Source organism: Terrapene carolina, unplaced genomic scaffold (genome assembly GCF_002925995.2).
Source record: "Terrapene carolina triunguis isolate 2854851 unplaced genomic scaffold, T_m_triunguis-2.0 Scaffold84, whole genome shotgun sequence".
Lineage (NCBI taxonomy): Eukaryota > Metazoa > Chordata > Testudines > Emydidae > Terrapene > Terrapene triunguis.
In genome coordinates, this window is record NW_020664435.1 from 31,386,104 (window position 1) to 31,411,548 (window position 25,445).

Consider the following 25,445-nt stretch of genomic DNA (forward strand, 5'->3'; position numbering starts at 1 on the left):
GCTAAGAGTATAGCTGGAAAGATTAACAATATTGCTGGGTGGGTTAAGTGAACTACTGTTGTGGCTCCTTGTGGCATGTAGCAGTTTAGAGTCCTTTTTCCTTTGTAGAGAGGCAAAGTTTGTCTTGTAAATGGCTTGTCTAGTTTTTGTAAAGTCTATCCATGAGGAAGTTTGTGTGGAAGGTTGGTTTCTTATGAGAGTATCCAGTTTTGAGAGCTCATTCTTAATCTTTCCCTGTTTGCTGTATAGGATGCTGATCAGGTGCTTTCGCAGTTTCTTTGAGAGTGTGGGAGAATACTTTAACCTGTCTGGCCATTCTATGACAGACCTGCGGGTGGCTATCTTAAAACAGAAAAACTTCAAAAACAGACTCCAACGAGAGACTGCTGAGCTGGAATTGATATGCAAACTAGACACAATCAACTCAGGATTAAATAAGGACTGGGAATGGCTGAGCCATTACAAACATTGAATCTATCTCCCCTTGTAAGTATTCTCACACTTGCTTCTTATCAAACTGTCTGTACTGAGCTATCTTGATTATCACTTCAGAAGGTTTTTTTCTCTTACTTAATTGGCCTCTCAGAGTTGTCTTACCAACTCCCACCTGTTCATGCTCTCTGTATGTGTGTATATATATATATCTCCTCAATATATGTTTCACTCTATATGCATCCGAAGAAGTGGGTTGTAGCCCACGAAAGCTTATGCTCTAATAAATTTGTTAGTCTCTAAGGTGCCACAAGTACTCCTGTTCTTTTTGCGGATACAGACTAACACGGCTGCTACTCTGAAACCTTGTTTATTCCAGTTTATTGTAATGAGCTACTGAGTCAGACTAGAAGATTCAGCCATTCACAAGAGTTACCAGGGTCTTATGTGAGTTCTGTTAATAATGAACCATTAAAAGCAAGCCTGTCAGCACCAAGGAAAGAGCAATATCAGGCACAGAGAGAATGCTTTGAATCTCTCCCCAGTGACACATCCAGCCAATATCGGATTGGCATTGATTGCTTCTGTTTCTCTTTAGGTGGAAGAAGACTGGGCTGACGCAGCACCAGACAGAGATGTAAGGGAGGAGAGGGGGGGAACATATGAGGGTATTTGTGGCTTAAACTCACTCCTACCACAAAGGAAAAAGTAATGGAAGATAATTTTTAGTTCACAATTTAATCATTCTACTCTTCAAATGTTAGAAATTTCATGTTTAGGGCAACTTCAAATGCAACAATAAAATAATTTCTTCTTTGAATAATTATCAATATGAACTCCACTCTTGGTGCTCATGAATCCCATGTATGTGAAATCAGATCATCTTGGCCAGCCGTGTCTGTTGGGGTCATGTTTGCACTCGAGATACCTGTGGCCCCTCCTCCCTCGAGGATATAAAGGGTAGAGTGACCCCAATCATCCCTCAGTTCCTAATTAGTGCCTGTGGCAGTGAGAGAGAACCTCTCCACCTACATCTCTGTGCACTGTGCTAGTTAGCAGTAGTACTGATAATTAGTTATTTGGTTAGAAGCGTTAGTCTTTTGCCTGGTGGCAACAACAAAAAATGGTTTTAGTCAGATATTTAGTATTAGACTACATTCCTTCTACCTCACCCTCTCCCTTGTACAGGGGCTCTAGAAGCATGGCAGAAGCAAAATCCCTGGGGCTTAAAACCTGATCCAAGTGTGACGCTTCAATGTTGCTTAACAGAAAGTATACCGGGTGCCTTTTTTGCCTAAAGGAAGGACATATTCTTGAGCAGTGTCCATATATCACTCCTCTAAAGTTCTAAACGGACTCCAAAAGCTCGAGTGAAACCTGCCTAAATTGTTCCTCATTAAGTACTCTATACAAGCCTCCATGGATGCCAAAAGAGAGGATGTAGCAAGATGTCAGTCCTCCGGTCAGTCCCTCTCTATGAGCACCCTGGTGAGTCAAAATTCAACCCCAAGATTCCATGCTACATTGACCAATAGGTCCCAGTCGTCTGCTTTGACTACATCTGACAGGTGGGAAGGAGCACCCACTACAGAGGTAAGATGAGATGTAGATCACCCTCCCTGATGCCTACCAAGTTGAGATACAAGAGTCAGCAAATATCTGATTCATTTCAGGCTAAACAATTGAAGGTTAGTCAACAGCCTGACATAGATCCCTCAGTACTGTCTGTTAAACGTGTGCCTGGGGTTCCAACTAAATCTGTGGACTGCCCTTCCTCTGGCACCAATCTATTGGAACTCGTTGCCTTGATATCTACTGCATCTATCCTGTCTCTGTTGCCATCTAAAGCATATAAGGCACTAAATGATCTAACTGTAGGACTGGTACCAAAGTCACTTTTTCTTGAGAGGTTGAGGTTGGTGATAGCTAAGCCACCAGTTACCAGGTCATCAGAATGGCAGATGAAGGAGGTCTCTCTGGTATTGACTTCATCCCCTACCCAAGTAGAGAAAATACAGCAGAGCCAGGACGCTCTTGACAGAATGGCTTCATCTTTAGAGGTCTCTTCCTTTTTTTCATCACCATTGATACACAGTATAGAGTCATCTACTACATATTCACACAAACACCCCCAGCTCACCTCCACAGGTTGCACAAGGGGAGTCACTTATGTTACTTATCACCTTACTATCTTCTAGGTATTTGCAAATTGATTGCTTAATTATTTGCTCCATTATCTTTTCAGGTACTGAAATTAAGCTGACTGGTCTGTAATTCCCCGGATTGTCCTTATTCCCCTTTTTATAGATTGGCACTGTATTTTCCAGTCCTCTGGAAATCTTTCCTGTCTTCCATGACTTTTCAAAGATAATCGCTAATGGCTCAGATATTTCATCAGTCAGCTCCTTGAGTATTCTAGGATGCATTTCATCAGGCCCTGGTGACTTGAAAACATCTAACTTGTATAATTGTTAATGTTCCCCCTATTTTAGCCTCTGATCCTACCTCATTTTCACTGGCATTCATTATGTTAGCTCTCCAATTGCTACTAAACTTTTTGGTGAAAACTGAAACAACAAAATCATTTAGCACTTCTGCCAGTTCCACATTTTCGGTTATTGTTGTCCCGCCCCTCATTGAGTAACAGGCCTACCCTGTCCTTGGTCTTCCTCTTGCTTCTAATTCATTTGTAGAATGTTTTTTCTTGTTACCCTTTATCTCTAGCTAGTTTAATCTCGTTTTGTGCCTTTGCCTTTCTAATTTTGTTCCTACATACGTGTTTGTTTATATTTCATCCTTTGTAATTTGACCTAGTTTCCACTTTTTGTAGGACTCAGCTTTGTCCCTACTGAAGAACCTGAGAGGCAGAGGGAGGATGTACAGCCATGTTCTTGTAAACCTGCATCTTCTGCCCCTTCCAGAGTTAGATTCTCCCTCCCCAAAGAGGCAGTATAGACCAACCCAGCCATGTCAGTTAGTGCAGCCTCAGATTCTGGAAAGGCAGAAGGAAAGAGATGAGGAACAATATCTGCCAGGAGAGAAACAACTTGTTTCCACTGTGATTTCCTCATCCTCCCTCAATGAGGCAGTAAATCCCTCGATGTCTTCCTCAGTTGATCATGTTCTCATGTCCTTCCACCACACACACACTTTTTCCCCCCCAATGTTGGCACATGATATAGCCTGGTCTGTAGCCCAGCTAGATCTTCCATGGTGCATGGCTCCTCCAGGAGCTGGCAGACCAACAGATGTTCCATTATTTGTGTTTCACCACTGTCACATGTTTCTGGGTCACTGGAATAGCTCCACTTAGGCATATTGACTTTTGAGCTGCCAACTCTTGTTCAGAAGCAATTTAAACATCTCCAAGTCAACCAATTCTTTTATACATGTATGAAGGCATTCAGCAACATTGATGTGCATTTTGACACCCTTGTTGAGTATTTTGAGCCATGTGTGCAACATTTCCAGTTGTGTAGTCGGTGATATTTTTAAGACATTGCTGCTAGGAAGCCTTTTCACAATTTCATGTGGCTAAGTGCCCTGGTGCACTCATGTAGCAGATGTCTGGTATCATTGACCAGTCATAATCATTCCATTTTGCTTGTGAATTCTCTCCTGATATCTAGTGGCACGATTCTGGCAAGCATGTAAAGGCTGTTCACATTTGTTGGTTTTAGACATCCTGTGATATAGTGGCAGCTCTCATTCAGCACAGGATTTAGCTTCTTTGGATGAGCCAATCTTTCCCACACTGGATATTCATATTCAGTGATCAAATAGCAAAGTGCAAGTGCAGTGACACTTAGAGTTGCTGTGTTGGTTCCCCATTTTGAATTTACACGTTTCCTCAGTATGTTGTTCTGGGAGCTAACTTTGTCTTTTGTCTTCTCCACATGTGCCTTGAAGGAGAGAGTGTGGTCTAGCATCACTCCAAACTAGACAGGATTCCAGCCGTGGGCAAATGATACCCCATTCCAAATGATGTTGAGTTGTCTATTGGCCTCATGATTCTGAAGATGGAAGAGACTCGCCTCTCTTTTGGCTAGGTTGGCACGCAATTGGTTCTTTGTGTAACAAACTGAGAGCTCACACAGTGCTGATGTTTGTTAGTTTAGCTTCGATCTGGACAAAATTTTTGGCTTGGGCAGTGATGCATAGGTCATTGGCACAGATAACATTTCTTGTGCTTAGATGGATTAGTTGATCATTCATGTATTGGAGAGCGTACGCTCCTTTGTGGTAGGCCATTTTATTTCTTGGTTGCCTTCAACTCCCCTTCCTGCATAGTTCGACATAAAAACGTTGGTTCTCTAATAGAGATTGTCAGTCATACGAGGTGGTCCTCTTTCATCATGTTGTATGTTATAAATAAGGAGCCTTCAATGATTCACTGTCGTATGCTGCTGATAGGTCAACAAATACGGTGCTGCTATCATACACTTTTCAAAGCCATCTTCGATATATTGAATGATGTTCAGCACTTGACTAGTGCATGACTTACTTGCCTGCACAGAATCCAGCTTGTTCTGGGATTGGGTGCTTTTTAATGAATGGTGATAGGTGGTGCAGACTGAGATGGCTCATACGATTTGTAGAAGTGACATAGTAGCGATATAGGTGTGAAGTTCTTTGACTCTGTTGCATCCTTCCCTGAGTTCAGGAGTGCCACTACATATGCTCATTGCCAGATCTTGGGTCCTTTGTATGTTGCTGAGCATGTGTTAAACAACTTAAGTAACCAGTTCTTTACTGCTGGTCAAAAATGTTTGATCAGTCTGAATGACATCTGGAGCAGCAGCTTTGCCATTCCTGAGGGGTGTTAATTCTGGAGGTTAATTCAGTCATTGTATACTATGCCCTAGAAATATAAACCACCTGGTCTTCTTGGGTTGTTTGTTCAGTGCTCTGTCATTTTCTACAAGTTCATGTGTAACCTGATCTGCAGTAACATTGTAGTGTCACTCTGCCCTTCCCTCTGTGGTGGTTAAACTTGAGGATGGTTATCCATACTTACTGTTGTGGGTTATGTCCGTGCTCTTAATAAGGTTCTGTGATTACTTCTGTTTTTCCTTCTTTAGTGCAGAGATCCGTTCTTCACTGGCTGTGATGGTATCCTCAGTGAATGGGTCTGCTTTGAACTTCTGTTTATATTTAGCATACCAATCCAATAGGATTTAGCATACCATACCAATCCAGTGTTAGTCCTCGCACATAATTTGTTTTGAAGCCTTGTGGAATATAATTCTTTGAGACAGTCAGTGCCGCATTGACAAACTGGTCATAATTTTCTGGTGTTTGGTTCAGTCTTTCTTACAATGGCATCAAGGTCGTTGGTGAAGCCCTTCCATTCCGCTTTTTTAAAATTAAAGCGGTACCAACATGGTACTGAGTTAGGTGGTATGGATGGTGATGGATGCGACACTCTGTACCTCAGAATATCAACCTGGAACTCCCATATTCACCATTGTCATATGATTGATACATTTTGTACAAAGTATGCCTTGTGAGGTATCATTTTTAAGTCTTGATCTGCTGAACATTAATATCCTCTTGAATTGTATGTGCCATCGTTGTATGTGACATTATGAAGTATACCTATAGGTGTTACTGAAATATGTTTTGAGGTTGGGAAATGCCCACATCTGGCCTTTCAATAAGAATCCACTATCCCAGAGACTTCTGAGAGAGGGCACATACACAATGGGGGCAGCCTGACGCCCACATCACAGCAAGGGTCTTTCTAGCAGCTGGAAGAAAGTATAAAAGAGGGACAGTGACATAATCACTGGGCCTCTCACCTCCCACATCTCAACACCTGGAAGGTCATCCAGAAGACAAAGTCTTTGAACTGGGGAGATTGCGCCCAAGCTGAAAGGGAACCCCATCTGTGCATTAAGAACTGTGATCTGCCTGTAATATCTATTAGGGTGAGAGACTGTTTGATTCAAATCTTGCTTAGTCTGTTAAAGTTAGAATTTAGACTGCATTTCTTTTTTTTTTCTTTTTGGTAACCAACTTTTATCTCTATGCTTGCTACTTATAATCACTTAAAATCTATCTGTAGTTAATTTGTTTTATATTTTACCTAAAACGGTGTGGTTTTGGTTGGAGTGCTTGGGGAATCTCAGCTCAGGTTAGCAAAGGCTCTTGCACATACACTATCCTTTTGTCGGAGTGGCAAACTTATTAATGAGCTTACACTGTCCATGGGAGTCTTGAGCAGTGTAAGATGGTATATTTCTGGGGTGCAAGGCTGGGGCCTGGGGTGATTGGTTGGTGCCTGTCTCTGTATGATTCGTAAGTGGCTCACAGGCATTCATGCAATTTAGCTGGGTGTGAGGCTCCACATGTTGATGGCTGAGTGATCACAGCACCTGGAAGGGTCTTGCTGCTTGTCATTGGCATAGCATTGTGTGAGACAACCCAGGCCGGAGACTTACAGGGACACAGCAGTTCCATGTTGTATCCTGTGGTTCACATCACAAGGGGCCAGTGCTGCGAATGAGGAATCAGACCCAAATTAAGTTTGTTATATGAATCCGCTATGTTGTTGCTAATAAACACTGCATCAGGGTTGTAGCCCTATATCCATGGACTGCTACTGAAAGAACTGGGGAACTTAAGATTCTGAATTAACTCAAATGTAGCCTCATTGATCACTTCAGTGAATTCCAGGACCTCATCAAATACATGGCAGAATCTCTGGAGATTATCAGAAAGTAGTACAGAGGAAACCTCACAAGCTCTTGGATACGTTGCCCTCTTCCATAACTGTCAGGCTTTCCATACTGATAAATAAGGTATTGTTGGAGCCTTCACAAGAACTGAGACAGACTTCAATATTTGATTCCTGCTATACCCAAGAGTGCAGACAGAAGTCCCTTCCAGTGGGTTTGAATATTCTTATTCTCACGTGGTACAGGGATCTCTGGTTGTAGGAACCATCCAGGAGAAGTCCAAACTGCTAGGGCCTCCCAAAGAAATATCTAGGGAGAAGAACCCTAGCTAGACCTGTTTGGATGCAAAGTCTGTTCACCTGCCAGCCTCCAGATGCTTATAGCTAGCTACCAACTCTTCTTTAAATATGACTTTTTAAAATGGGACAAACTATCACAGGAACATCGAGAGGAATTTAAAGCCATCATGATGGAAAGACAACTGATATCGCATGTTTCTATTCAAGATGCACTTGACATGTCCAACACAACAGCACTTACTATGGCCACTTCTATGACGGTGAGAAGATATATTTCTGGCTTTGATCATTAAGGATTCACAGGAAGGTCCAACCCACAATTGAGGATCTTTCCTTTGAAGTTAATAAGCATTTTAATTCCAAAACAGGTAAAGCCCTCCATTCATTGGAGGACTCCAGGACACCTCTGCATTCTTTGGGTCTGTAGTTCTATCCCCAAGAAGAAAGCAAATAAGATCACAGTCTTCTGTCAGACAAAATCTCTCTGCCCATTATTATTATCAGCCTTAGAGGACCTCTAAACCACCAATAAAAAGGAGAGGTTCCATCAACAACAATCTTCTGCCTCTTCCTCCATTTCTGCACAATCTGCATCTTCTACGAGGCAGCAGGTTTGATATTGGTGTTGAGAGCCTGACAGAACTTCTCAAGGATCACTTCCCTTCCACAGACCCCTTTGGCAACCACCTTTTATTTTTGAGAAGCCTAGACTGTCACCTCAGACTAATGTGTCCTGGAAATTGCTGAATCTAGTTTCATCTCTTCCTATCTCCTCCTCCTATCCCTTTTAAGGGACCAGATACTGTTTGAGATTCCAAACTATAGTGAACCTCATGCACCAGGTTCTATCTCACCCAGAGACATGGGTAAGAGCATGCCTCAGACTTCTGGGACAGATGGCCTCATGCATATATGTGACTCAGTTTGCAAAACTTCACTTATGCTGCATACAAGGGTGATTGAAATCAGTGTAACTACCCAGCAGAGACCACATGAATATGTTGGTCACGGTCCCTCAGAAAGTCTTCTCTTTAAACTGGTGGAAAAATACATTTCAGGTGTGCAAGGAAGTACCCTTCTCTGCACCTCTACATACCAAGACAGGTGACAGATACCTCTACTCAGGAATTGGGGGGGGGGGGGGGGGGGGGGGCTCACCTACATCACTTTCAGCCACAGGGTCTGTCGTTTCCTCAAGAACCTTATATACACATAAATGGCTATGAGGTCAAGGATGCTTGCCTGTCAGTCAAAGCCTTCTTCCCTCTATTCCAGTGATCCACAATCCAAATGCTGACAGGTAACGCCACAGCTATGCATTATGTCAACAGACAAGGAGGAGCTACGTCATTTCCATTCTGTCAGGAAGCCATTAGGCTCTGGACTTGATGCATTGGTTACTAGATCATGCTACTGGCCCAGTATCTTCCAGCTATTTGGAACTTAACAGTTTGACATGCAGGCACCCCAGTATTCACTGCTGTCATGTAATTAGGATATGTTTTGTACAATGTAGGCCGCGTATCATTATAAAAGTCTGATCTGCTAGATATGAATATCTGTTGGATGGTATGTCTATTATTGTATGTGGAATTATGAAGTTTGGCCATGTATGTGTTACTGAAAGATGTTGTGAGGTTGAAAACACCCACAAGCAGCCTTTTCGGTACAACAGTAAAAAGGCCAAACAGTGTCAATGTTATTGAGGAAATGCACACAAGCACAGGGATTACCCCAAGCACTGTGTACAACAGAACCCTCTCAGAGATAGCACTACGCAATGTGAACTGTTTGACCCAGGTCACAGCAAAAGAGCTTTCCAGCAAGTGTGAAGAAGATACAAAAGTGGGAAATGACATCATGATGGTACCTCACTCTCCCTACAACAACACACCTGGAAACACCTGAGGATGATAGTGTCCTGAGACAAGAAGCTGGATTGATTATCAGTATAGGCCCAGCACGGGCTAGGCAGTTCTGGTATTCAAATCTGGTGAACCTCTCAACGCAGCCTCCAGTTATGTTGCCTGAGTTTGGCAGAACAATGATCAGGTCATACTCCAGGACCGAGCACTGTTACATTTTACAGCCTGAACACTGGCTGACTGACATCCATTGAAAGAAGCTGTTTAGTTAGAGTTCAGTACAGTCTGTTCCAAAGCAGGAAGGGTTCAACTAGATTAATTTATACAGCTAGGTAGAAAAGGTTTTCATTTGGGCATTTCAGAATCATAGCTGTCTCCTTTTGACAACACCAATTTCAAGCAATACTGGAGTATTTATTAACGCTGAAACCACTCTGACTTTCTATTAGTTCTATAAAGGTCCATCTACCAGCAATCTCTGTACATCACCCTCCTATCCAGGGCCACACTCTCTTCTCACTGTACAGTTGCAAGATTCTTTAAGGGCCTAACCCATGTTTTTCCCCCAGGGCAGGAGCCCCTCTCCCTCCTGTGACTTCAATATAATATTGGCAGGGATGATTGCCCCTCTCCCACTTTGAGCCCTTAGGGAAGATCTAGGAAACAGGCTGCTATCTATGAAGCCTGCCTTTTTAGTAACCATTACATCAGCTTGAAGGGTAGGGGCTCTCAGGGCCAGTCTCCCTTATAAAGTGTTTCATAAGGACAGGGTCACTCTCAGGCTTCATCCCAGGTTCCTGCCCAAAGTTGTGTCAGACTTCCATATGAACCAATTCATCTCCCGGTTTTCTCACTTGTATGTGGATGAAGCTAAACGTCACACATTTGATGTAGTAATGTCATTGTTACACTACCTTAACAGGTCAAAATCATTGAAGAACACACCTAGACTGAGAGAGTTAAGAGACAGGGTGTATCCTTACAGAGATACACAGAATAGGTCTCCACTTGTATAAGAAAGTGGCATAAGCTAGCCAAGTTAGATCTACCTAGTCACCTTAGAGCTCATTCCATTAGAGCTCAGGCAGCCTCTGCTGCCAGTTTGAAGAACGTCCCTGATTTGTAAGGCAGCTATGTGGCGTTCACGACACATTTATAAAATGCTCTTCTTTGCTAGAGGCTTCCAGAGTGAACACCTGTGTTGGTAGAGCTATCCTGTTTAAATAGGACTCCTAAAGCCCATCTCAAAGCAATCAGACCACTGCACATTAATTACCAAAAGTGGAATTCATGTGGACAATTCTTAGAAGAAGTATTTTACCTTATAGTAACTGTTTTTTTGAGATGTACTATCCACATGGATTCCATGACGGGCCTTCCTTCCCTGCTACTATGGATTCCTATTCCTCTGGGATTCTGTGTTGGCCAAGGAACTGCAGGACAGTTGGCCCACTCTACCCTTTATGCAATCAGGTGGGGGATACGAGAACATATAGGGTGCAAGACCCCCCCCAACAGAAACTGCTGGCCAAATGAATCTGATCTTGTGTGCATACACACCAAGAGTGGAATCCAACTCGACAATCACTCAAAGATTAAATTATTTTATAGCATTAGCACAGTTACTGTAAGGTAAGTAACCGCTTTTGACCAATAATGCTTATCCTCCTTTCCTAGGACTATGATCATGATGGCAAGCTCTCTTACACAGATTTTGAAAAAGCTGTAAGAGATGAAAATCTTCTCTTGGAAGCATTTGGACCATGTTTGCCAGACATCAAGGTATTCATTTTTGCATGTAAAAAAATTAAATAACTTGGGACAATACTGCCCGTCAGCCTAATGATTGCCTTGAAAGCTTACCACAATACATACATTCACAGTTCTTTGAGAATTTCCAGATCTCCAGTTGTAAGATATTCATGTGCCCATGCTGGATTCATGTCTATCATAGCAAGACCTACACGAACACTTCCTCGCAGCTCCAGGGCTTCCAGGATCCCCGTCCAGGACAGCCAGCCAAACAGACTGTCCCAGCGCTGGGGCTCTTAGGAGCCTGGCTCCTCCACAGCCCCAATTCCCAGAACTGCTCACCAGGCAGCTCAGGGAGAGCTTGGATTCTGTTTTGCACAGAACTTCAAAATTTTGAGGTTTTATTCTGACTCAGAACAAAACCAACTTAGTATTACTACTGTCCTCTGCCCAGCTGTATTTATCTTAATTTTAGAGATAAGGGAAACAAAGGCATTAGATTAAGTGACTTGTCCAACCTCTTATAAAGTTGACGACAAAATTGGACTGAAAATCCAGGCCATCTAACTCCTACTCTGCTCTAGTTATTAAACCGTGGTCTTGCTGAAGATTCAGATCAAATGCTACATGCTCGCAGCTTCTAAGCTTTGTGTACTGTGCCCTACAAAACATGTACGTTTTTAAAAGGAAACCAGGGCTCCAGTAGAAAAGGAGAACCCTTTAGTGCATATTAGCCTGCAGCTGCAGTCCCAGAAGAAGTTTGGATATGCTCTTTATTGTCCTGTAGCATAAAAAAAACCCCACCAAAACAAGCACCTCATTATTCTTTTACTTTTCTTAAGCCAAGGCAAGACAGCATTCTCAATGCAGCCTTTGCTTTTAACTTCAGATGTTCAAAAATCAGGATATTCCCATAAGTAGTACATCTAGTTATAACTAATATATGTATCCTTTGGTTTCCCAAAGGAACCATCACTTTGAAGGTTCTGACTTAAGTTCTCTGCCTTGAAGCCATTTACATTTAATTTAATTTCCATTATCGAAGTGCCAGATGGTATCCGAGAAATTGGAAAGATGTTTTCAAATGTTCAGTAATTTGTTTACTCTTACAAGCCTCAATTTAGCACTGTTATTTTCTGAATACCTTTCATCCTTTCTTAAACTAGTTTAACTAACATTTTATTTTACAACTATTTTGTCACGTTGTGTCTTCTTTCTTTTACAGAGCAGCATGGCATTTGAAATGCAGGCATTCCGAGAAACTGGTGATATGTAGCTCTGCAACTGGAAAACTGGTGATATGTAGCTCTGCAACTGGAAAACTGCTGCAAAGGACAGTTTCTCTGCATCAGTTTTCTTAAGACAGTAAAAACAGCAGCAAGTCAGAACTCTTACTTTAATACTACATCTCTGCATTCCTTAACTTCAGTATACTTGCTACTGAAGAAATGGGTAAGAGGATAACAAATGGCTTTTAAAGGAGTTGGAGTTAGTGTTTCATGAGGTATAAAGTATCTGTGTGTCTGGCTATTGAGATTCAAGAATGCTACTAATTATAGACATTTGTTTAATGAAATGTCAAAAAATACAAGATTTATAATCATGAATGTTTATGCTACTGCTAGAAAATACATTATAATATACAGACAATTTAATATTTCTTTACCTTTGACATTACAAAAAATAAAAAAAAAAATTGAAATTACATCCTTTAAAGGCAGATGATCATCAAAGATGCTGCCAGGGATATCTATATTCTTCTTCTCTGCTTTATTGGTGGCTTTGTTTGAGTATCCTCTGGCTTTTCCCCAGATGATTTTGGAACAGAAACTGCTACCTAGTTTTAAAAGGAAAAAGTCCAAAATCAGTAAATTGTAATTATTCCTGCTTCTGTTGCTTTTAGAATAAATGTCCCTAGATGTTTATGTAACTTCAATATTTGAATTTTAGGAGCAATGTACAGTATTTGTTCATTACAATTGTATTACAAGCTTTACACCACACAAAGTTGTAAATGAATGTTACGCACAAAGACAAATTAAATAAAAAAATTAATTCTTAGAATGACAATCTGGAATACTGAGAAAACAGTACAGCATCAACAAGCAAGTGAATCAGTGACAAACAACTTGCTGTATTTTAACAAATAATTGATTTTGAAGGTTTGGTAATGATAGAATGTTGCACACTTTCATTATGTACATCAACAATAGAGGAATATCGAAGTATAGTTTAGCCACCTGCAACTAAAACTGTCAAATGGAAAAAGGAGGAAGTGCTTTGGAATAAAGTGGGTTTTTGTCTTTTATTTTTTTTTTAATTAAAGGTGATGTGTGATTCATTAATTGATTTAGCAATTTAGTTGCAGTTGAGCCCCTTCAAATCTACATAGCTTTCTGTATTGAAGGTAGCAGTCTCTGTTTCTTGATTGTCTTAATCTAAGCCTACTAAATAGAATAGTATAATAGTAAAAGAAAAATGTTTACTATTGCACGTTACCTCATGTACAGTATTACAATTCTTATTAAAGGGCTATTGTACTATGAAAAGTGACTCTACACATGGCATTTGGAGGACCACATTTAATCTCTCTGACTCCGTAACATATTTGTTTAGTTTACAAATGCTTTTCTTTAAATTCGACTGCCAGACCTGCATACAACCTGCAATCGAAGTGCAACAATATCAGTGTAAATTCTGAAACTAAAAATGTTTGTTCATTTTGAATCAAGAGCTGGCATAGGGGGAGGGATAGCTCAGTGGTTTGAGCATTGGCCTGCTAAACCCAGGACTGCGAGTTCAATCCTTGAGGAGCCACTTAGGGATCTGGGGCAAAATCAGTACTTGGTCCTGCTAGTGAAGGCAGGGGGCTGGACTCGATGACCTTTCGAGGTCCCTTCCAGTTCTAGGAGATTGGAGATTTTTTTTTTTTTTTTTTTTTTTTTTTACAGCTACAGATAGTATCCACTGAAGTAAATCAGTCCACTTATGAACTGAAATGCTACTCTATGTGAGTACAAGTATCAGTATCTGTCCCTAAACAGCTGTTAGTAAACTGCATTTTGAAAGTTGTACGTTCCAAGATTGAATGCTTTTTGCATTTTGAAATCGGGAATAAAGTAGGTAGTTTGGAATAAAATGAACTCAAATATTTTGTCAAAACACTACTTTATTTCATGCCAGTCCCTTATAGTCTCCCCAAAGAAATGTGGAAAAGCATCCATTAAACCTCTCATATCAGGCAAACTGATTTCCTAGGATGTTTCCTTTAGATCTCATTTAAATCATATTCATTGGCGGAAGACAGACTAAACTATCACTCCATTTATTTACTCATTAATTTAGAAATGGCAATTCTAACTATATTTTTGCTTAACTTCAGAGCCAGAGCTAGCTTAAGCTGTCCTACTTGTTCAACCCCTTTACTGTTCACAGAAATTGAAAATAATCCTGAAGCCCTCATTGTAATATAGCAGTTCAAGTAAAATATTTCACCTGGGGCAGTATGCAGCATCAATGAAGAAAATATAAATAATTTTCAAATAATTAAAAGGCAAAGAAAAGGAAATTCTAGTAAGACAGTTCACAGCATGTGTATGCTTTTGTTTCATTCAAAATAAATGCAGACTAAATCAGACAGCAGAGATTTAAATGATGTCATGCAGTCTGCCATAAACAAAATTGTGTTAAATTCTTCAGAGTCTAAGTCCAACATTATGAAGACCTCTAAAATTCAAATATGTGGGCAGCTGCTTTAGATACCCCCACTGCAAGGAAAAGTGAGGTGTAAGGGGAAAATGAACAAATATGGAAAATGAACAGTATCTTGATGATACTTTTATTTCCAAAAATGACAAAGGCCTAAAAAACAAAACTGTATAAAATGAAAATACTTCAACAGCACAAAGTTGGTGCAGTATCAAAATGAATCAAAGTATTATGATTAGAGGGTTAAAAAAACACTTTGGTTTTAGGTGCTTTTTTGACATTTGGCCTGATCCTGAGAGGAGATGAGAACCTGTGACTGACTTCAATGGGCATTATGGTTGCTCGCACTTTTCAGAATCAAGCCCCATTATTATCAAATTGCTGGGAAAATATCCAATATGTTGAGGTAAGTTACTGTATAGCCCCATAAATACATTTAAAACCAATTTTTAATGAATGATGAATATAAACATATGTTTGAAAATGAAAATTAGAAGGGTTTTTTGAGTGCATACCTCCGTAAGTTTATTTCGAATTAAACTTGCTGAAGTATTCAATGAATCATCATCCATGTCCACTTTTGGTATTTCTGGTAGCCGTGGACCAATAATGACTCCGGTACTATCTGAGTCTATTCCAATGAAGTCTATTTGATTGCCTTGGTCTCGCTTTCTCTTTCGCTCTTGCAGTTGAGTTGTGCGGGGCATAAATCTCCCAATTCCATTATCAGAAGAAACTTTTCTTTGCAGCACAAGAGAAACTGGTGTGTTAGTATATCCCCCCTGTTGTGCACTTTGAGTCAAAGGTTTACTTTGGCAAAAGGATTCAGAAGTTTCAGCACAGTTACTGACATACTGAGGGAATGCCAACACCCTCTGAAAGTGACCTCCTGAAGGACATGCTGTGTTTCTTGATGAAAATTCACAAGATGGCTGGTAAGGGTAAGGACAACATGCAGATGGATCCCAGTTACCAGTGTTTGCATCCGCTGCACTGAATCCTAAGGTTTCTGGTTGAAAGTCATGTTCTGAGTTCTTTGAAACAGTCTTTTTAGGCTCCTGTATCTTCTTTACCACAAAATGAACTTTAACACAAAGAGGTAGTTGATTGTTATTATATAACTTCTCTAAATTATATATAACAAATAAAAGCATTTATTTAGCATAGCTGAATTAAAGTGAAGCTGACCACTAGAGTCAAGTTTCAGTTACTCATTTTTCAAAAGTTTCACCTTTCAAACTCTTTTCCAAGCATGGCTTCTGCTTGATTATTAATTATATTGGAAATTTTGAGCAAAAACATTTCAGCAGTTTTTGCGAATGAAGGAAAGCAAACAATTCTTCCAACTTTTTAAATAGTGTGTGTTCATGTAATTAAAGACTGTATCATAATTAAGCTTGGCAGAATTCAATTTTTATCATCATTTTGATGGATAATATTGGTTTATTTTTAAGCATTTTAAGATTCTCAATTTAAATTTTCACAATTGTGCAAAATTATGGATTTTAATCATATTTTGCAATTCTTATCCATTTAAATTTTCACAGTTGCGGGAAATTATGGGAGGGGTCAGACCGTAATTTTATAGTGACAGACGTTGAGATTCAAAAAGTTAAGCTTTATAATCCTTACAATACAAATTGTCAACATCACATATAGAAATACACACTGTAAATATCCTTAAACTCTAATAAATTCTCATGCAGCACTTATCTTACTTTGCTTATCTGTACATTTTGATCATCATCAATGGAAATATTTTGTGTGTGTATGGTGAACTCTGTTTTTACTGACATTTACCAATAAAAATATAATCCTTCCAAATCTAATCATAATACAGAGGCAGAAGGAGGGAGCAACCTTAACTTTGGCATCTCCTGATGCAAATGCTTAACTGCAAAGTTAAAATTCTCTTTACATTGTTTTTGATGGAGTATTAAATTAGTCCCATGAAGTTTAACATTTCACCTCTTAACATTAATTCACTTGCATTATCTTTCTGGCAATCCAGACTTCATTCCATTAAGTGCGAAAGTGTTGATAGCAAAAGCAATTGTAGTTCATGATTAAGGATACAATTTGGTCACGGCAGGAACGGATTCCGTGACTTTACCTGACCCCCGTGACTTCTTCAGCTTCAGCTATCAGCAGCTGAAGTCAGGGCTGGAGCCGGGACTGTGCGCCCCCGCCCTGCATGGCTGCAGCTGGCACTGGAGCCGGGGCTATGCTCCTCTTTCTCGTAGCTGGGCTGGAGCCAGGACTGTGACATTCCTCCCCACGTGGCTGGGCTGGAACCAGGACTTTATGCCCTCCCTCCCCCAGCTTCCGCTGGGGCTGGAGCTGTGCACACCCCCTGTGGCTGCAGCCAGGGCTGTGCGCACCGTCCCTCAGCCATAGCTGCAGCCGGGGCCGTGCGCTCCTGCCCCATGGCTGGGAATGCAGCCGGGGCCGTGCACATGCCCCTCAGCGACTTTGTCCAGGGCTGGAGCGGTGCACACAACCCCATGGCTGCGGCGGTAGCTGTGCTGTAAGCCCTCACATGGCTGTGTCCCCCATCCTCCCCACATAGCGGTGCGGCTCGGCCTGTCAGTTCCCCACCGTGGGACTCCAGCAGTCGTTTCCTCCCCTCCCTCCCCCCCCGCCTGTGTTATTTTTAGTAAAGTCACAGACGGGTCACGGGCTCCCCTGAACTTTTGTTTATTGCCCATGACCTGTCCGTGACTTTTACTAAAAATAAACATGACAAAATCTTAACCTTATTCATGATTATTAGTAAGTGTGAAATCACTACAGTTCAGAAAGCCAAGACAGTGTGTTCCTGACACCTATTCTATATAAACTATTTCCTCTTTGTTATACTGCAGAAGTTCACTGGTGCAATTATCTTCCCCAATCAGAACCAAAGCATCTGAGCATACAGTGACAATATATGAAACACCTGGAGCCTAAACTCTCTATAAAATCTAGGGATGAGATTCTATGGTGTGCTTCTTGGAGATCTCACAGCTTGAAGGTGGAGGGGCAGGAGGAGGGAAAGGGAATGTGACTGGTTAATGTGGCTTTAAGTCAGCTTTGTGCCCTTCCAATCTGGGCTGCTCGGGGTGAGGCTATCTAAGTTACAGTAACTCCTGGGGCTGTCCTATGGGCTACAACACTGTCTGGAATCTCCACAGTGCTTCATGCTGCAGCCCCACCATTGACATATCCTACCCCCACTATGTCCATCACCAGTCCCTGCACTAGGGGAATTCTCTTCTTGGTGGATCAACGATTTTTAGGGCCTGTTTACACCACTCCAGCCCTTTTACCCTGCATAAAGGGGTCAGAATGGGGATAAGAATCTCACCCCATGTTTCTTAGCCGTGCTTATGTTTCTGATAAATGAGATCACACACAATGAAAACCAGGGAAACATAAGCATTAAAACCTGTGCATTTCTTATTTCCCCCATTCACCATCTTTTGTGTGACTCTGATCATTTAGAATCCACTAAACATTGAGGTGCCTTTCCATTCTGCTCTTAAAATACTAAAGACAGATATGCACGTTTTGCAGCAAAGTAAAGATGAACAATTAACTATAAGAGTAGACATTTTTACTTTGCCAAAACATATCCACAACAAAAGTGATATTTTAAACTTTCAATAGGATGTCCAATTACAAACCTCTATTACTTGTTGCTTTTGCGATATACTTTCTCCTGTCTTGCAGCTTCTCCCTAGTCTCTTGGACTGTTTCAAATTCTGGAGCATAACACACATGAAGCAAACTACCAAAGAAACTCCGTTCATCCAGTTTTCTCTTGGCTATCCTAAACAAAAGGAAATTGTATTCAAATGTTACATTACTCCAGTGTTGTCACACTTTAACAAACATATTTGAGGATCACTGATATTCTCTTGATCTATCTTTGTAATAAATGTTTCAGTTGAGACACGGTGAGGAGAACACACCACTCTTGTATGTACCAAATATATTTATGTGGGATGAATATATTACTTTAATCTCAAGAAATTTACCAATATTAAGACACCAAACATTCAAGAAATGGAAGGCAGACAGATATCTATTGTAATACCTTGCACTCTGTAATTTTTGGAATTTGATAAGATAAACTTCTGTAAATTGTTCTGCTGGATACTCATCTAAAGCATTGTACTCTTCAATGGCACCATATAATGCAAATTGTTCCACTAATTCCTTCATAACACCCAAAGCAGGAACTCCCTGTATTAGCAAATAACGAGATTCCAAGTTGACAGTGTACACCTGAAAGAAATAAAAACATTTAAATACATTCACACTTTTATCTTGCAATAAAACATTAAATACCATATTCAAACAGCTCAAGTAATTTTCTTATATTATCTATTGGACCTAAAACCCTCTTAGAACTTTGAAAATTTTAAAACATCTACCCTTTTGATTTTGAGCTTGGAGTATCGTAGGACCGCAACAGGAATTTGTAAGAATTCCATGGTCAACAAGGACCTCCTCATCAGTGAGTGCGGAGAGAACTCAATCATTCTGATCCAAAAGCAGGTGTCTACCATTTGTGTTAGGGCTTATTTTTGAGCAGGTCTGATCCAGTAAAGAGCAGTGCTATAGTCTAGCCAGTACATTGCAAATTCCTTGCAACAATGAACAGCTGATTTTCTGGACAATTATCATGTGGCACTGGCAAAGTAAAAGAAAGTATTCCTGTCACATCTTTCTTGGTTAAAAACATGGTGAATTTACCTGGGGAAAATAAAGGATCCCCAGTGGGAGAAACGACATGACTCTGTGCAGTGTCATACTAAGAGCAGACTGCTCTGCAAGTGCAGTGATCATGTAGCACATGTGCATTGGGGAAGCATTTGATACAAGATATTCAGAATAAAACAGGTTTTCCCCATTCAGCAGGTTATGCAGGATTAGAGATCATTCTGACTGTTGCATAATGAGGAATATATTCCATGAAAAGCTCCACATCTGCTCAATCCATATTTAAATCCGCTAAACTCATTACAGTTAAAGTCAAAATGCATTGTCAATGAGTCTTTCAAGAAGCTTTTTGAATGCATGACCCCCACACATTAGTCTTCAGTACTCCTCTTTCTTTTGTCGATCATTGTGTTTTTACTTTCCTTCTCTCATACACCAGAGCAATGATTTTATATGTTATCCATGGGATGTCTTAGCTAGTAACTTCTACCATACAGGTTTATCTGCAGATTTTTGATAGCATCTTTCAGACATTCCCAAATCACTTGGTCTTTATTTGCATTAATGATCCACAACACTTCTTTGCAGTGACTTTCCATCTCCTAAGTCCTCAGAGCTTCAAGGTATTTGACTTTGTGTAACTTTTTCAGTTTTATATTCTGGCTCCTCATTACCAATCTATGATCTGATCCACAATCTGTGCTTGGCATAACATTAATCTTCCTAATACAATTTCTATACCTATGGTTGATCATGATCAAATCAATTTTGGTTTTTATTCATCCCTCCTGGTGATTCTCATGTATGCTTTGTGCTTTCTTTTTGTTGAAAATGACTGCAGATAATGAGACCATGTCTCTCAAAATTCTCTGAATCTTTCTTCTCTGTCATTTCTTTCACTGGCACCAAATAATATCTGTGACAGTTGGCCTTTTTCCACTTCCATTTTTGCATTCTAGTCTCCGATAAGAATTACCATTATATCTTTCTTTCCACCACTGATTTCCTTCAGTGTTTTCACAGAATTTTTCAACATCCTCTTCAGAATCTGCAGTTTCTTGGGACATATATTTGAATAATCATTGGACATGCTTTTATTGCTATTAGCATTACAGGTTCAGATGACAGATTCACTTATTCAGTCCTTTCAGCTATAGTTCTATCTACCATAATTCCCACTCCTTTCCCACTTCACAATCCACCTGCATTGATAACTCTGTATTCTTTGCTGCTCAGAAGACTTGTAACAAAGTCATCTCCACCTATACAGAACATCTCAATCCTATTGTAACATTTCACCTTTCCATTTGTCCACATACATTGGGTGCTTTCTAGGTTGATTCAGTCCCCTTACATTCGTGTGGTCACCAGTTTCACATGTCTGGCCATGCAGGGCACCGGTTCACACTGAAGGCCAGTCAGATTGCATGGCAGTCGAAGAATGTTAAGTTGGGTGATTATGACAACTTTGGCACTAATACGCCACAAACGCCTCAAGAATCAAGTGCAGCTATTTTTTTCAGGTTGGAACCCTAGCCTCTAGCAAAAAGACAGTCCACAAGGGAGCAGGGATTGATAAGAAAATAAGTGAATAATTATGGTTTCACACCTACAAAGAGCACAATAATGAAGATCACATTAGAAAAATCAACTGAAATGGGGAAAACAGTATACTTGTGCTTAACTGACTTCCAAAAAGCATTTGACTGAATCTACCACTACACATTGCTCAATATATTTAGTGTAAGGACTGAGAGATATGAACTTTGAGTCATACAATTATATTGGAATCAGAAGGCAATTACAATGGCAGACGAAAATGAAATAGATATCAAGAGAGGAGTGAGCCAAAGCTGTATAATGCCACCAATTTTATTCAACATTTATAGTGAGTGTTTGATTAATTAATTGACAAAATAGATATATTAAAAGCAGGGGCGGCTCTATGTTTTTTGCCGCCCCAAGCACGGCAGTTAGGCGGGCTTCAGTTAGGCATGCCTGCAGGCGGTCCACGGTCACACGGATTAGGTGGCGTTTCTGCGGGTGATCTGCCAGTCCCGCGGCTTCGGCATACTTGCCGCCGAATTACCGCCAAAACCGCGGGACCGGTGGACCTCCCGCAGGCATGCCGCCGAAGACTGCCTGACTGCCGCCCTCACATTGACCGGCAGGCCGCCCCCCGCGGCTTGCCGCCCCAGGCACGCACTTGCTGCACTGGTGCCTGGAGCTGCCCCTGTTAAAAGTAATGGAAAACGGGTTAATAACATTTGCTATGCAGATGACACGGTGCTGGTGGCTGATTTAGAACTAGGTCTGATGAAGTTAGTGGAAATTATGTATGAATATGGCAAAGAATATGGTCCACATTCAACTCTAGATAAAACAAAAACTATGGTGGTATACAAGGATCCTGGGAAAACAAGCAAGATTCCAGTTAATTACAGTGCTGTACAGCAATTGAGAAATGATTACTACTTAGGAAGCATCATTACTGGAAGATCTGATACTAAAGTCAACACCAGAATAGCAAGAGCGAAAGAGACATTCTGGAAGAATAAACATCTCAGAAGAAAGGACATAAGTCTGAAGACTAAATTCCAAATCTTCAGAACTTACATTTGGTCTGTTAAATTACAGCTATGAAACATGGATATTCAAAGAATCAATAATAAAGAAACTACAATCTGTCGAATTATGGTGTTATAGAAAAAAATCATGGATAGACCCCGTAACCAACAAAGAAGTACTGCAGATGATTGGAACTCAGCAAAATCTAATTAGAGATCTTATTAAAAGATTTGAATAGCAGGGCATATTTTAAGAGCTTCAGTGGGTGATGCATGTTTACAGGCACTGCAAGGTAAAGCTGATGACAGAAGAGCACAAGACAGAAAAAGAAGATCTTGGATGGACAGTATGATGTGATATGCGTGGATCAAAAGAACTATTCATCCACAGAGAGATTAGAAGAGGATCATACAGAATGGGCTACCATGCTTGCAAGCCTCCAGTAATGGAGATGCCACATAAAAAGAGCCACGTATATTTCCAAAACTCAAAACAAAAAATACAATGAAAACTATTTTGCAACCCAGCAGCTTTCTTCAAATAGCCTTTAGTCAATCATATATATTCACTGAATATGATTTAATTACCTTTTATAACACGCTGACAAGAGCTACAGTGGAATATTTAGGTCTCAAACTTAACCAACTTTCAAAATCGTGTTTTATAATCCTGATACTATAAAAACAAGAATAACTTTACTCATATGAGTAGTCCCATTGAGTGAATAAAATTACATGCATGTTTGCAGGATTGGACCCTAGATTTGTATGCACTGTACTCAACCTTTCAAGACAAGATAAATGAATAAATCTTTCCATTTCTGTTTTCTACAATTTCATGACTTAACTGAATGGTAATGGGCTTTCTCAGTGCGTAACAAAATATCTAAAATGAGGCCCAAAACAAAAATAGTACAAGTGGAATTTTCAAATAATGTGGGATTTCCTTCAATGAGAATAAAGTTTCCTATAGTTTCATGATTAAACATTCCTGATGTTAATGATTCACATTCACAATACCACCCGGTTTATGTAAAAGGGGGGTAAACTGTGGTCTGAACAAATTGATGTTTATTGTAATGAGAGATGCACACACGTTAAGTAATCGATTCCTAACCCTTTTGGGGGCAAGTGTTACATCAATTTTTATCAGACTGAAACCTCATCAATTTCTAGCCAGCGCCAGGTAGGTAAGTGTGTGTGAGGGGATGATTTGTAATCCTGTAAATCCTGCATCATCTTACAGCGTGCCTCTTCTTCCTCCTCCTCCTCTCCCCCGCCCCCCCACCCGCGACAGACTGCGGCCTTTGGACCGGACTGGCACCCACATCTCGCTAGGGAGCTAGGGCTGAGCCCCGGGCTGTGGGGCGCCTCAGGGTGGCGTGGCATTGGGGAGGGCTTTGTTCGGAACTGGGACAGGGAGTTATTAACACAGTTCCAGGCGCTGCAGCATTCGGACCGGGGGTGATACTCCACCAGTGAGAACGGGGCGGCGGCAAGAGCAGCCCGTGACCTGCTGCGCGCCAGGGGTTCCTGGGCTGTGTCCCGGCGAGAGGGGAGCGGCAGGCCGGGCTGTGTTCCGTACCCGGGGGCGGGCATTTGAGGCAAGACACCCAGAGGCTCCACCAGGCCTAACCCCCGTGGCGCGGGTCCCGGCTGAGCGGAACCAGGCGACCGGTCCCCGTCTAACCAGTACCCACCACACACAACCTGCTGGCAGCAGCCACCCAGAGCCCGCCCCGCCCACACCCACTCCCACCTTCACTGCACGGGGCCTGCGCCCCTCTCGGTACTTGGCGCGCGAGTCGCAAACGTCCTGCTGCGCGTGATGTTTACAGACACCGCCGACTCCATCGCCAGGAGCCGCCATCTTCCCACCTCCCCCCGCGCGCCACAGCCAGGCAGCACTAGCAGCTCCCCGAGAAAACAGCCAATCACAGAAACGGGGAGCGTTTACCGGGCTCTTATTGGCTCCGGGCGGGGAAGTACAAGAGAGATTTGGACGGGCCAGACAGCACCAACAGAAGCCCTCGAGAGACCAGCCAATCAGAGAAAGCGGGTGAGCGTGGTACGCACTCTCATTGGCCTGTGATGGGCCATACCAATGCCGCTGGAGGGTGGGGGGCAATGTACTGAGGGCTTGTGCTTCCTTCCTTCTTTCTACCTGGGCGCGGAGCGGCCGCTCGATGCTGCCGGGGCGCGCCGGGGTTGGGTGCTGCGGGCATTATGTGGGGCAGCGGCTACCCCGGCGGAGGGGGCGCGGGAGGCGCTGCTGTGACTGTCGCCTTCAGCGGCGCCCGGGACTGCTTCCTGCACCTGCCTCCTGCGCTGGCCTCCCACCTTCGCCTGCAGCAGGTACCGGGGGTGGGCCCCGTCCGGGCTCTGGGCGGAGGGGCCCCTCGGAGCGGCTCAGAGCAGAGTCCCGTCCTCTCTCCCCACCAGCACCCTATCGCTGGGGTGACAGCGAGGCGCCCTCCTCCGCCCCTCATGGCTTCACCCCTCCTAGCCGGCCTCCCCCTCATCGCTGCTGTGACAGCGGCACTACCCCCCGCCAGTTCGTTAGACACCCCCTCTCCCTGCCAGCATCCCACTGCCATGGCGACACTGAGCCCCCCCAATGCTACTGACACCCCCGACACCCACCCTCCCCATGATGCGCCCCCTCCATGCCAGCGATGCCCCCGACACCAGCACCTCCTCACGATGCTCCCCCTCCATGCCAGTGATGCCCCGACTGCCAGTGATGGCCCCGACACCAGCACCTGCTCACGACGCTCCCTCTCCATGCCAGCAACACCCCTGATGCCAACACCTCCTTATGACACTCCCCCCACACCAACACCCTCTATGCCAGTGATGCCCCCTAATGCCAACACCAGCACCTCCTCGTGATGCCCCCTAATGCCAACACCAGCACCTCCTCGTGATGCCCCCTAATGCCAGTGACACCGCCAGCGCCAGCACCTCCACGATGCCCCCTAATGCCAGTGATGACCCCAATGCCTGCACCTCCTCACAACGCTTCCACTCCATGCCAGCGACACCCCCAATGCCAGCGACACCCCCCAATGCCAGCAATGCCCTCTAATGCTAACATCGCCTCCCAATGCCAGTAATGCCCCAATGTCAGCATCTCCTCACTACATGCCCCCAATGCCAGTGATGCCCTACTAATGCCAGCACCTCCTCACAATGTGCCCCCGATGCCAGCATGCCCCATGTCCTCAATGCCCCAGAGCCAGTGACACCCCCAGTGCTAGTGATGCCCTCTAAATCCAGTGCATGATGCCAGCAATGCCCCAATGCCAGCTCCTCCTCACTGTGTCCTGCAATGCCCCCAATGCCAGCGCTTCCTCACACTGCCCCTCCTATGCCAGCAACTTCTCGAGATGCCTCGCCCCCCGGTAGCAACCTCTCCATGCTAGCGCCGCCTCA

At 42.5% G+C, this 25,445-nt stretch overlaps 3 protein-coding genes across 5 annotated transcripts in view; 2 read left to right on the forward strand and 1 right to left on the reverse strand.

The window, feature by feature from the left end:
• EFCAB1 (EF-hand calcium binding domain 1) overlaps positions 1-12,326 on the forward strand; it is a 32,863-nt gene extending 20,537 nt beyond the window's left edge. The window contains exons 5-6 of the mRNA XM_026649460.2: positions 10,954-11,058; positions 12,254-12,326. Coding sequence (XP_026505245.1) covers positions 10,954-11,058; positions 12,254-12,304 — 156 coding nt within the window. The 3' untranslated portion in view covers positions 12,305-12,326. The remainder of the gene's footprint in view (positions 1-10,953; positions 11,059-12,253) is intronic.
• Positions 12,327-12,329: 3 nt separating this feature from the next.
• Positions 12,330-23,892, reverse strand: RBM48 (RNA binding motif protein 48). Its single transcript, XM_024219047.3, has 5 exons — positions 23,770-23,892; positions 18,815-19,005; positions 18,402-18,547; positions 15,252-15,820; positions 12,330-12,865 (listed from the first exon to the last, which is right to left on the reverse strand). The coding sequence occupies exons 1-5, from the start codon at positions 23,878-23,880 to the stop codon at positions 12,779-12,781; spliced, it is 1,104 nt and encodes a 367-aa protein (XP_024074815.2). The 5' UTR covers positions 23,881-23,892; the 3' UTR covers positions 12,330-12,778.
• A 246-nt stretch (positions 23,893-24,138) lies between these two features.
• The window catches only part of PEX1 (peroxisomal biogenesis factor 1), a 51,923-nt gene continuing 50,616 nt past the window's right edge, over positions 24,139-25,445 (forward strand). For all 3 annotated transcript variants that reach the window (XM_024219041.2, XM_024219044.2, XM_024219042.2), the window contains exon 1: positions 24,139-24,365. In XM_024219041.2, the coding sequence (XP_024074809.2) occupies positions 24,237-24,365 (129 nt within the window). In that variant the 5' untranslated portion in view covers positions 24,139-24,236. The remainder of the gene's footprint in view (positions 24,366-25,445) is intronic.

Coding starts and splice junctions, on each gene's coding strand:
- RBM48 (XM_024219047.3), bottom strand. CDS start 23,880: ATGGCGGCTCCTGGCGATGGAGTCGGCGGTGTCTGTAAACATCACGCG. Junction 19,006..23,769: donor GCAGGCCCCGTGCAGTGAAG/GTGGGAGTGGGT, acceptor TATTTCTTTCAG/GTGTACACTGTCAACTTGGA. Junction 15,821..18,401: donor AAAAGCAACAAGTAATAGAG/GTTTGTAATTGG, acceptor TTTGTGTTAAAG/TTCATTTTGTGGTAAAGAAG.